Genomic DNA, 13,325 nt, shown 5'->3' with positions numbered 1-13,325 from the left:
GGATGAATGTTGCCATGTGGGTGGAAGGGAACACGTGGGCCAGCACGGTGTTTGTGAAGGGGGGAGAGACAGAGAGGAGGAATTTAAGATTCTAGACTTGTGGAAAGTGCAATGGGGGCCAGATTGCACACTGAAGGCGGTGAGGTAACCATGCTGACCTGGTCCCGACAGGGCGTTGGTCATGAAGAGGGGATGTGATCGGTGCTTCTGGGATGGGGTGGGTGGAGGGGGTCCCGCCTCGCATGCCCCGTGTGAACCAGGCATTGGGGTCTCCCAATTAACAGAGGCGGTACTTGTGTGTTCAAATGCAGCAGAGCAACCTGATTGGCTTCCATCCATCTAGTAGCGTCCTGCAAGTGATTAAACTCCACGAAGGCGAACCCACGGCTTTGACCTGGAGACAGCATTCAAATACAGACGGAGTGTGTTAGTTCATCACATCAAAAGGTGCCTTTTCTCAGCAGATTCAGCTGTTTGCATGGGCAAGCTACACGCACAGACAAAAAGAGGAACGCATGCCACCGGGTGGTGAGGCACCCGTGCCCCATCACACGGACAGACAACATCCCACCCCCACCCCCCTCCAAACCCACGCCGGAGCGGAGGAGGAGGAGCTCCGGGACTGCCAGCGGACAAGGCTGGGTGACCCATCAGGACACGGCGCGGCTGAAAGGTCAGCCCTGACGGGAGGACGCAAGCGTTTTCTTCCCCGCCACCATCCTGCCCCTCCTCGCTCTGTCCCTCCAACAGAATGGCTAAAATCGCCCTTGCTACATCCCTGCGAACGAGATACTGTGTCCCCGTCCAGGGCCTCTTCACAAAGCCTGCCCCTGATATCCCCTGGGACCGAGAAAGGCACTCCACCTCCCGACATCACGGACAGTACAGCGCTGTGGGGGAAAGAGGGGTTTAACTCAAACGCTGCCCTAAACGTCAGTCCCCACCATTCTCTTTGCAGCCGGGGTGGGGGGGAGCTGCCGTCTCACAAGCAGGTTACTGAGCGCTGAAAGGCTGTCGGACCCATCGAAAACTCGGAGATCATCAAACATCAGGGTGGTGTTTCCAGATTGGGGTTATCCACCCTTTCCAGTTGTGTGTCGCACAACGCTGCGGTCAGCGACCACCGACCCTCTCAACAATGGCTAAAGACACTGCTGACTTGCAACAGTTTGTAATCCAGGGTACGGGAGCACGGCGGTTATATTACTGGAATAGTAATCCAGGGTACGGGAGAGCGGTGGTTATATTACTGGAATAGTAATCCAGGGTACGGGAGCACGGCGGTTATATTACTGGAATAGTAATCCAGGTACGGGAGCACGATGGTTATATTACTGGAATAGTAATCCAGGGTACGGGAGCACGGTGGTTATATTACTGGAATAGTAATCCAGGGTACGGGAGCACGGCGGTTATATTACTGGAATAGTAATCCAGGGTACGGGAGCACGGCGGTTATATTACTGGAATAGTAATCCAGGGTACGGGAGAGCGGCGGTTATATTACTGGAATAGTAATCCAGGGTACGGGAGAGCGGCGGTTATATTACTGGAATAGTAATCCAGGGTACGGGAGCACGGCTGGTTATATTACTGGAATAGTAATCCAGGGTACGGGAGAGCGGCGGTTATATTACTGGAATAGTAATCCAGGGTACGGGAGAGCGGCGGTTATATTACTGGAATAGTAATCCAGGGTACGGGAGCACGGTGGTTATATTACTGGAATAGTAATCCAGGGTACGGGAGCACGGTGGTTATATTACTGGAATAGTAATCCAGGGTACGGGAGCACGGCGGTTATATTACTGGAATAGTAATCCAGGGTACGGGAGCACGGTGGTTATATTACTGGAATAGTAATCCAGGGTACGGGAGCAGGGGGGTTATATTACTGGAATAGTAATCCAGGGTACGGGAGAGCGGGGTTATATTACTGGAATAGTAATCCAGGGTACGGGAGCAGGGGGGTTATATTACTGGAATAGTAATCCAGGGTACGGGAGCACGGTGGTTATATTACTGGAATAGTAATCCAGGGTACGGGAGCAGGGGTGGTTATATTACTGGAATAGTAATCCAGGGTACGGGAGCGGGGGGGGTTATATTACTGGAATAGTAATCCAGGGTACGGGAGCAGCGGCGGTTATATTACTGGAATAGTAATCCAGGGTACGGGAGCACGGTGGTTATATTACTGGAATAGTAATCCAGGGTACGGGAGAGCGGGGGTTATATTACTGGAATAGTAATCCAGGGTACGGGAGCACGGCGGTTATATTACTGGAATAGTAATCCAGGGTACGGGAGCAGGGGTGGTTATATTACTGGAATAGTAATCCAGGGTACGGGAGCACGGGGGTTATATTACTGGAATAGTAATCCAGGGTACGGGAGCAGCGGTGGTTATATTACTGGAATAGTAATCCAGGGTACGGGAGCACGGCGGTTATATTACTGGAATAGTAATCCAGGGTACGGGAGCAGGGGGGTTATATTACTGGAATAGTAATCCAGGGTACGGGAGCACGGCGGTTATATTACTGGAATAGTAATCCAGGGTACGGGAGCACGGCGGTTATATTACTGGAATAGTAATCCAGGGTACGGGAGCACGGGGGTTATATTACTGGAATAGTAATCCAGGGTACGGGAGCACGGCGGTTATATTACTGGAATAGTAATCCAGGGTACGGGAGAGCGGTGGTTATATTACTGGAATAGTAATCCAGGGTACGGGAGCAGGGGGGTTATATTACTGGAATAGTAATCCAGGGTACGGGAGCAGGGGCGGTTATATTACTGGAATAGTAATCCAGGGTACGGGAGCACGGTGGTTATATTACTGGAATAGTAATCCAGGGTACGGGAGCACGGTGGTTATATTACTGGAATAGTAATCCAGGGTACGGGAGAGCGGTGGTTATATTACTGGAATAGTAATCCAGGGTACGGGAGAGCGGTGGTTATATTACTGGAATAGTAATCCAGGGTACGGGAGAGCGGCGGTTATATTACTGGAATAGTAATCCAGGGTACGGGAGCACGGCGGTTATATTACTGGAATAGTAATCCAGGGTACGGGAGCACGGCTGGTTATATTACTGGAATAGTAATCCAGGGTACGGGAGCACGGCGGTTATATTACTGGAATAGTAATCCAGGGTACGGGAGCACGGTGGTTATATTACTGGAATAGTAATCCAGGGTACGGGAGCAGGGGCGGTTATATTACTGGAATAGTAATCCAGGGTACGGGAGCACGGTGGTTATATTACTGGAATAGTAATCCAGGGTACGGGAGCACGGTGGTTATATTACTGGAATAGTAATCCAGGGTACGGGAGCACGGCGGTTATATTACTGGAATAGTAATCCAGGGTACGGGAGCAGGGGGGTTATATTACTGGAATAGTAATCCAGGGTACGGGAGCACGGTGGTTATATTACTGGAATAGTAATCCAGGTACGGGAGCACGGTGGTTATATTACTGGAATAGTAATCCAGGGTACGGGAGAGCGGTGGTTATATTACTGGAATAGTAATCCAGGGTACGGGAGCAGCGGTGGTTATATTACTGGAATAGTAATCCAGGGTACGGGAGAGCGGTGGTTATATTACTGGAATAGTAATCCAGGGTACGGGAGAGCGGCGGTTATATTACTGGAATAGTAATCCAGGGTACGGGAGCAGCGGAGGTTATATTACTGGAATAGTAATCCAGGGTACGGGAGCACGGTGGTTATATTACTGGAATAGTAATCCAGGGTACGGGAGCACGGGGGTTATATTACTGGAATAGTAATCCAGGGTACGGGAGAGCGGTGGTTATATTACTGGAATAGTAATCCAGGGTACGGGAGCACGGTGGTTATATTACTGGAATAGTAATCCAGGGTACGGGAGCACGGTGGTTATATTACTGGAATAGTAATCCAGGGTACGGGAGCACGGCGGTTATATTGCTGGAATAGTAATCCAGGGTACGGGAGAGCGGCGGTTATATTACTGGAATAGTAATCCAGGGTACGGGAGAGCGGTGGTTATATTACTGGAATAGTAATCCAGGGTATGGGAGCACGGCGGTTATATTACTGGAATAGTAACCAGGGTACGGGAGCACGGCGGTTATCATTACTGGATGGTAATCCAGGGTACGGGAGCACGGCGGTTATATTACTGGAATAGTAATCCAGGGTACGGGAGAGCGGTGGTTATATTACTGGAATAGTAATCCAGGGTACGGGAGAGTGGCGGTTATATTACTGGAATAGTAATCCAGGGTACGGGAGCACGGTGGTTATATTACTGGAATAGTAATCCAGGGTACGGGAGCAGGGGGGTTATATTACTGGAATAGTAATCCAGGGTACGGGAGCACGGCGGTTATATTACTGGAATAGTAATCCAGGGTACGGGAGCAGGGGGGTTATATTACTGGAATAGTAATCCAGGGTACGGGAGCAGCGGCGGTTATATTACTGGAATAGTAATCCAGGGTACGGGAGCACGGTGGTTATATTACTGGAATAGTAATCCAGGGTACGGGAGCAGCGGCGGTTATATTACTGGAATAGTAATCCAGGGTACGGGAGCACGGCGGTTATATTACTGGAATAGTAATCCAGGGTACGGGAGCACGGTGGTTATATTACTGGAATAGTAATCCAGGGTACGGGAGCACGGCGGTTATATTACTGGAATAGTAATCCAGGGTACGGGAGCACGGCGGTTATATTACTGGAATAGTAATCCAGGGTACGGGAGCACGGCGGTTATATTACTGGAATAGTAATCCAGGGTACGGGAGAGCGGCGGTTATATTACTGGAATAGTAATCCAGGGTACGGGAGCACGGCGGTTATATTACTGGAATAGTAATCCAGGGTACGGGAGCACGGCGGTTATATTACTGGAATAGTAATCCAGGGTACGGGAGAGCGGCGGTTATATTACTGGAATAGTAATCCAGGGTACGGGAGCAGCGGCGGTTATATTACTGGAATAGTAATCCAGGGTACGGGAGAGCGGGCGGTTATATTACTGGAATAGTAATCCAGGGTACGGGAGCACGGCGGTTATATTACTGGAATAGTAATCCAGGGTACGGGAGCAGGGTGGTTATATTACTGGAATAGTAATCCAGGGTACGGGAGCAGCGGTGGTTATATTACTGGAATAGTAATCCAGGGTACGGGAGCACGGTGGTTATATTACTGGAATAGTAATCCAGGGTACGGGAGAGCGGCGGTTATATTACTGGAATAGTAATCCAGGGTACGGGAGCACGGTGGTTATATTACTGGAATAGTAATCCAGGGTACGGGAGAGCGGCGGTTATATTACTGGAATAGTAATCCAGGGTACGGGAGCACGGTGGTTATATTACTGGAATAGTAATCCAGGGTACGGGAGCACGGTGGTTATATTACTGGAATAGTAATCCAGGGTACGGGAGCAGGGGGGGTTATAGGAATAGTATCCAGGGTACGGGAGCAGCGGTGGTTATATTACTGGAATAGTAATCCAGGGTACGGGAGCACGGCGGTTATATTACTGGAATAGTAATCCAGGGTACGGGAGCACGGCGGTTATATTACTGGAATAGTAATCCAGGGTACGGGAGCAGGGGTGGTTATATTACTGGAATAGTAATCCAGGGTACGGGAGAGCGGCGGTTATATTACTGGAATAGTAATCCAGGGTACGGGAGCGGGGGGGGTTATATTACTGGAATAGTAATCCAGGGTACGGGAGCGGGGGCGGTTATATTACTGGAATAGTAATCCAGGGTACGGGAGCACGGCGGTTATATTACTGGAATAGTAATCCAGGTACGGGAGCACGGCGGTTATATTACTGGAATAGTAATCCAGGGTACGGGAGCACGGTGGTTATATTACTGGAATAGTAATCCAGGGTACGGGAGAGCGGTGGTTATATTACTGGAATAGTAATCCAGGGTACGGGAGCACGGCGGTTATATTACTGGAATAGTAATCCAGGGTACGGGAGAGCGGCGGTTATATTACTGGAATAGTAATCCAGGGTACGGGAGCACGGCGGTTATATTACTGGAATAGTAATCCAGGGTACGGGAGAGCGGTGGTTATATTACTGGAATAGTAATCCAGGGTACGGGAGCACGGCGGTTATATTACTGGAATAGTAATCCAGGGTACGGGAGAGCGGTGGTTATATTACTGGAATAGTAATCCAGGGTACGGGAGCACGGCGGTTATATTACTGGAATAGTAATCCAGGGTACGGGAGAGCGGTGGTTATATTACTGGAATAGTAATCCAGGGTACGGGAGAGCGGCGGTTATATTACTGGAATAGTAATCCAGGGTACGGGAGAGCGGGGGTTATATTACTGGAATAGTAATCCAGGGTACGGGAGCACGGCGGTTATATTACTGGAATAGTAATCCAGGGTACGGGAGCACGGCGGTTATATTACTGGAATAGTAATCCAGGGTACGGGAGCACGGTGGTTATATTACTGGAATAGTAATCCAGGGTACGGGAGAGCGGCGGTTATATTACTGGAATAGTAATCCAGGGTACGGGAGAGCAGTGGTTATATTACTGGAATAGTAATCCAGGGTACGGGAGAGCGGTGGTTATATTACTGGAATAGTAATCCAGGGTACGGGAGAGCGGTGGTTATATTACTGGAATAGTAATCCAGGGTACGGGAGCACGGCGGTTATATTACTGGAATAGTAATCCAGGGTACGGGAGAGCGGTGGTTATATTACTGGAATAGTAATCCAGGGTACGGGAGCACGGCGGTTATATTACTGGAATAGTAATCCAGGGTACGGGAGCACGGCGGTTATATTACTGGAATAGTAATCCAGGGTACGGGAGCACGGCGGTTATATTACTGGAATAGTAATCCAGGGTACGGGAGCACGGTGGTTATATTACTGGAATAGTAATCCAGGGTACGGGAGAGCGGTGGTTATATTACTGGAATAGTAATCCAGGGTACGGGAGAGCGGTGGTTATATTACTGGAATAGTAATCCAGGGTACGGGAGCACGGTGGTTATATTACTGGAATAGTAATCCAGGGTACGGGAGAGCGGTGGTTATATTACTGGAATAGTAAATCCAGGGTACGGGAGAGCGGTGGTTATATTACTGGAATAGTAATCCAGGGTACGGGAGCACAGGCGGTTATATTACTGGAATAGTAATCCAGGGTACGGGAGCACGGTGGTTATATTACTGGAATAGTAATCCAGGGTACGGGAGAGCGGCGGTTATATTACTGGAATAGTAATCCAGGGTACGGGAGAGCGGGGGTTATATTACTGGAATAGTAATCCAGGGTACGGGAGAGCGGCGGTTATATTACTGGAATAGTAATCCAGGGTACGGGAGAGCGGGGGTTATATTACTGGAATAGTAATCCAGGGTACGGGAGCACGGCGGTTATATTACTGGAATAGTAATCCAGGGTACGGGAGAGCGGTGGTTATATTACTGGAATAGTAATCCAGGGTACGGGAGAGCGGCGGTTATATTACTGGAATAGTAATCCAGGGTACGGGAGCACGGGGGTTATATTACTGGAATAGTAATCCAGGGTACGGGAGCACGGCGGTTATATTACTGGAATAGTAATCCAGGGTACGGGAGAGCGGCGGTTATATTACTGGAATAGTAATCCAGGGTACGGGAGCACGGGGGTTATATTACTGGAATAGTAATCCAGGGTACGGGAGCACGGTGGTTATATTACTGGAATAGTAATCCAGGGTACGGGAGCACGGCGGTTATATTACTGGAATAGTAATCCAGGGTACGGGAGCACGGTGGTTATATTACTGGAATAGTAATCCAGGGTACGGGAGCACGGCGGTTATATTACTGGAATAGTAATCCAGGGTACGGGAGCAGGGGGGGTTATATTACTGGAATAGTAATCCAGGGTACGGGAGCACGGCGGTTATATTACTGGAATAGTAATCCAGGGTACGGGAGAGCGGCGGTTATATTACTGGAATAGTAATCCAGGGTACGGGAGAGCGGAGGTTATATTACTGGAATAGTAATCCAGGGTACGGGAGAGCGGCGGTTATATTACTGGAATAGTAATCCAGGGTACGGGAGCACGGCGGTTATATTACTGGAATAGTAATCCAGGGTACGGGAGAGCGGCGGTTATATTACTGGAATAGTAATCCAGGGTACGGGAGCACGGTGGTTATATTACTGGAATAGTAATCCAGGGTACGGGAGCAGCGGCGGTTATATTACTGGAATAGTAATCCAGGGTACGGGAGCACGGCGGTTATATTACTGGAATAGTAATCCAGGGTACGGGAGCAGGTGGTTATATTACTGGAATAGTAATCCAGGGTACGGGAGAGCGGTGGTTATATTACTGGAATAGTAATCCAGGGTACGGGAGCAGGGGTGGTTATATTACTGGAATAGTAATCCAGGGTACGGGAGCACGGCGGTTATATTACTGGAATAGTAATCCAGGGTACGGGAGAGCGGCGGTTATATTACTGGAATAGTAATCCAGGGTACGGGAGAGCGGGGGTTATATTACTGGAATAGTAATCCAGGGTACGGGAGCACGGCGGTTATATTACTGGAATAGTAATCCAGGGTATGGGAGAGCGGCGGTTATATTACTGGAATAGTAATCCAGGGTATGGGAGAGCGGTGGTTATATTACTGGAATAGTAATCCAGGGTACGGGAGCACGGTGGTTATATTACTGGAATAGTAATCCAGGGTACGGGAGCACGGCGGTTATATTACTGGAATAGTAATCCAGGGTACGGGAGAGCGGTGGTTATATTACTGGAATAGTAATCCAGGGTACGGGAGAGCGGCGGTTATATTACTGGAATAGTAATCCAGGGTACGGGAGAGCGGTGGTTATATTACTGGAATAGTAATCCAGGGTACGGGAGCACGGTGGTTATATTACTGGAATAGTAATCCAGGGTACGGGAGCACGGTGGTTATATTACTGGAATAGTAATCCAGGGTACGGGAGAGCAGCGGGTTATATTACTGGAATAGTAATCCAGGGTACGGGAGAGCGGCGGTTATATTACTGGAATAGTAATCCAGGGTATGGGAGCACGGCGGTTATATTACTGGAATAGTAATCCAGGGTACGGGAGAGCGGCGGTTATATTACTGGAATAGTAATCCAGGGTACGGGAGAGCGGTGGTTATATTACTGGAATAGTAATCCAGGGTACGGGAGCAGGGGGGTTATATTACTGGAATAGTAATCCAGGGTACGGGAGAGCGGTGGTTATATTACTGGAATAGTAATCCAGGGTACGGGAGCACGGCGGTTATATTACTGGAATAGTAATCCAGGGTACGGGAGAGCGGCGGTTATATTACTGGAATAGTAATCCAGGGTACGGGAGCACGGCGGTTATATTACAGGAATAGTAATCCAGGGTACGGGAGAGCGGTGGTTATATTACTGGAATAGTAATCCAGGGTACGGGAGCACGGCGGTTATATTACTGGAATAGTAATCCAGGGTACGGGAGAGCGGTGGTTATATTACTGGAATAGTAATCCAGGGTACGGGAGCACGGCGGTTATATTACTGGAATAGTAATCCAGGGTACGGGAGAGCGGTGGTTATATTACTGGAATAGTAATCCAGGGTACGGGAGCACGGCGGTTATATTACTGGAATAGTAATCCAGGGTACGGGAGAGCGGCGGTTATATTACTGGAATAGTAATCCAGGGTACGGGAGGACGGTGGTTATATTACTGGAATAGTAATCCAGGGTACGGGAGCACGGCGGTTATATTACTGGAATAGTAATCCAGGGTACGGGAGCACGGTGGTTATATTACTGGAATAGTAATCCAGGATACGGGAGAGCGGCGGTTATATTACTGGAATAGTAATCCAGGGTACGGGAGAGCAGGGGTTATATTACTGGAATAGTAATCCAGGGTACGGGAGAGCGGTGGTTATATTACTGGAATAGTAATCCAGGGTACGGGAGCAGGGGGGTTATATTACTGGAATAGTAATCCAGGGTACGGGAGAGCGGTGGTTATATTACTGGAATAGTAATCCAGGGTACGGGAGCACGGCGGTTATATTACTGGAATAGTAATCCAGGGTACGGGAGAGCGGCGGTTATATTACTGGAATAGTAATCCAGGGTACGGGGAGCGGGGGTTATATTACTGGAATAGTAATCCAGGGTACGGGAGAGCGGGGGTTATATTACTGGAATAGTAATCCAGGGTACGGGAGAGCGGGGGTTATATTACTGGAATAGTAATCCAGGGTACGGGAGCACGGCGGTTATATTACTGGATTAGTAATCCAGGGTACGGGAGAGCGGCGGGTATATTACTGGATTAGTAATCCAGGTAAATCGATCCAAGATGGAGCTTGGCTACTCTCTGCGATCTCTCTCAACCAGACCCCTTTCTTTTCTCACTTATCACCGTTCTAACCGACTCAACTCATTTCTAGGTAACAACAGCTCCTCCACAATAGTCCTCAACACTGGGGCCTCTCAAGGATGTGTGCTCAGTCCTCTACTGTACTCCCTATACACACACCTGTGCGAGATTCAACTCCCAATTCAATCTATAAATTTGCAGATGATAAGTATGTGGTGGGCCGTATCTTAAACAACGATGTATCAGACTACAGAAGGGAGATCGATCACTTGGTTGCATGGTGTACCGAAAACAACCCCTCTCTAAATATCGGAAAGACCAAGGAACTGATCATCGACTTCAGGAAGCGCAACACGACACACACTCCCGTCTACATCAATGGCTCCAAAGTGGAGATGGTCGATAGCTTTAATTTCCTGGGGGTCACCTGGTCCATTCACGTTGATGCAACAGTCAAGGAAGCCCAACAGCATCTCTACTGCCCACGGAAGCTAAAGAAATGTGACATGTCTGCATCGACTCTCACAAACCTCTGCAGATGTGCGATAGAGAGCATCCTATCCGGCTGCATCACAGCTCGGTATGGCAACTGCTCGGTCCAAGATCGCAAGAAACTGCAGTGTGAACTCAGCCCAACGCACCACACAAGCTTGCCACCCTCCCATTGATTCTGTCTACACTTCCCGCTGCCTCAGGATGGCAGACAGCATTATCAGAGACCCCTCCCACCCAGGCTTCACCTTCTTCCAGACCCTTCCATCAGGCAGAAGGTACAGAAATCTGAAGACTCGCACATCCAGACATAGGAACAGCTTCTTCCCCACAGCTACCAGACTCCTCAATGACTCCCCCTCGGACTGATCTGTTCCCTGTAAGAACACTATTCACGATGCCCTATGCTGCTCTTGCTCATGTATTTGCTTTGTTTGGCCCCTTGTTCCGCACTGTAGCCAATCACTGTTTGTCAGTGTACCATTTGTCAATGTTCTCTGTCGATTATTCTTGTGCCTACTATGTACGAACTGTGTATGTTCCCTCGGCCGCAGAAAAATACTTTTCACTGTACTTATGACAATAAATATCAATCAATCAACCAATCGGTTACGGGAGAGGATTTGATGGGGTTGCCAGTGATGGGTTAATGTGATTGTAACAGATTCCTGAGGAATGTTGTACATGGAGTTGTGAGGATGAATTATCCGTGTGGATGATTTATTGGGCAATTTGTCCGAACAATTAACATGGACAGGAGCACGATCATTGTTCTTTGTTTAACAAGATTTTTTAAAAAATTGTTGCCCGCTCAGCCTGACAGCCCAGAGGAAGCAATCTCCCGGGCTGTCTGGGAATGGTAATAAATCAGTGACTGACCTCCCAGTTAGGTGCTGAGTGCTTTTCGGAGGGCATGGGAGACAGGGTATGCGCAGGGTGGGTGTAAAACGCCCTCTCTCCGGCTGATAGGGTCACTCTTCGCTGAGGTGTCAGGGGTCACCCTGCATCATTGAAGGCAGACCATGTTTGGCTGACTATTCAACTGCACGAGGCTTCACAGGCTGGCCTTTTTCAATCTCAGATCGGCCCAGGCTTGTTTCAATAACTGGGTGGGTTATTCACAATGGAATTAAATCACACTCTCTCACACACACACAAAGGCACACTCTCATGCTCACTTAGTTGCACACACGCTTACTCTCACAGTTACACATGCACACACAGACACACACTCGCACTCACACACTTGCAATCACATACACAAACACTGACACACACACACACACACACACACTCACTCACACAGACACACACTCACTCACACACTCACTTGCACACACACACTCTCACAGTTACACATGCACACACACAGACACACACTCGCACTCACACACTTGCAATCACATACACAAACACTGACACACACACACTCACACAGACACACACTCACACACTCACTCACACAGACACACACTCGCACACTCACTCACACACTCACTTGCACACACACACTCTTACAAAGTTACACATGCACACAGACAGACACACACACTCACACTTGCACACACTCGCACACTCACTCACACACACTCACACTTGCACACTCACACAGACACACACTCGCACACTCACTCACACACACTCACTTGCACACACTCTCACAAACAGTTACACATGCAGACACACACAAACTCACACTTGCAATCACATACACAAACACTGACACACACACTCACACTTGCACACTCACTCACACAGACACACACTCACACTTGCACACTCACACAGACACACACTCGCACACTCACTCACACACACACTCACTTGCACACTCTCACAAACAGTTACACATGCACACACAGACACACACAAACTCACACTTGCAATCACATACACAAACACTGACACACAGACACTCACACACACACACACTTACACACAGACACACAGGCACTCGCACACTCACTCACACAAAAAGACACACTCACTCACACACAGTCTGTGTCCCATATCCACCCACTCCGACCCCGTCACTCTCCATGAGGCCAATCTTTGCACCTGGCGGGGAGGGGTGTGACGACATCTGGATGTAAATAATAATAAATGCATAACTGTTGTAGTTCGAGCATCCTACCACCAGGTGGTGTGAGTACATAGATCATACAGTGCAGGAGGCCATTTGGCCCATCGAGTCTACACCGACCCACTTAAGCCCTATCCCCGTAACTCAATAACCCCTCCTAACCTTTTTTGGACACTAAGGGCAATTTAGCACGGCCAATCCACCTAATCTGCACATCTTTGGACTGTGGGAGGAAACCGGAGCACCCGGAGGAAACCCACGCACACACGGGGAGGACGTGCAGACTCCACACAGACAGTGACCCAGCGGGGAATTGAA

The 13,325-nt window shown here is 48.9% G+C and overlaps 1 protein-coding gene across 4 annotated transcripts in view; it reads right to left on the bottom strand.

Moving 5' to 3' along the window:
• The window catches only part of rbm10 (RNA binding motif protein 10), a 51,591-nt gene extending 51,022 nt beyond the window's left edge, over positions 1–569 (bottom strand). For 2 of the 4 annotated variants that reach the window (XM_038781625.1, XM_038781626.1), the window contains exon 1: positions 321–568. In XM_038781625.1, coding sequence (XP_038637553.1) covers positions 321–407 — 87 coding nt within the window. In that variant the 5' untranslated portion in view covers positions 408–568. Of the gene's footprint in view, positions 1–320 lie in introns of all 4 variants that reach the window. The other 2 variants (XM_038781624.1, XM_038781627.1) reach the window with 2 other exon arrangements.
• Positions 570–13,325: the final 12,756 nt, after the last annotated feature.

Source organism: Scyliorhinus canicula, chromosome 21, assembly GCF_902713615.1.
Source record: "Scyliorhinus canicula chromosome 21, sScyCan1.1, whole genome shotgun sequence".
Lineage (NCBI taxonomy): Eukaryota > Metazoa > Chordata > Chondrichthyes > Carcharhiniformes > Scyliorhinidae > Scyliorhinus > Scyliorhinus canicula.
The sequence above is the reverse complement of the archived record's forward strand: the minus strand, read 5'-3'. Positions and strand labels throughout refer to the sequence as shown.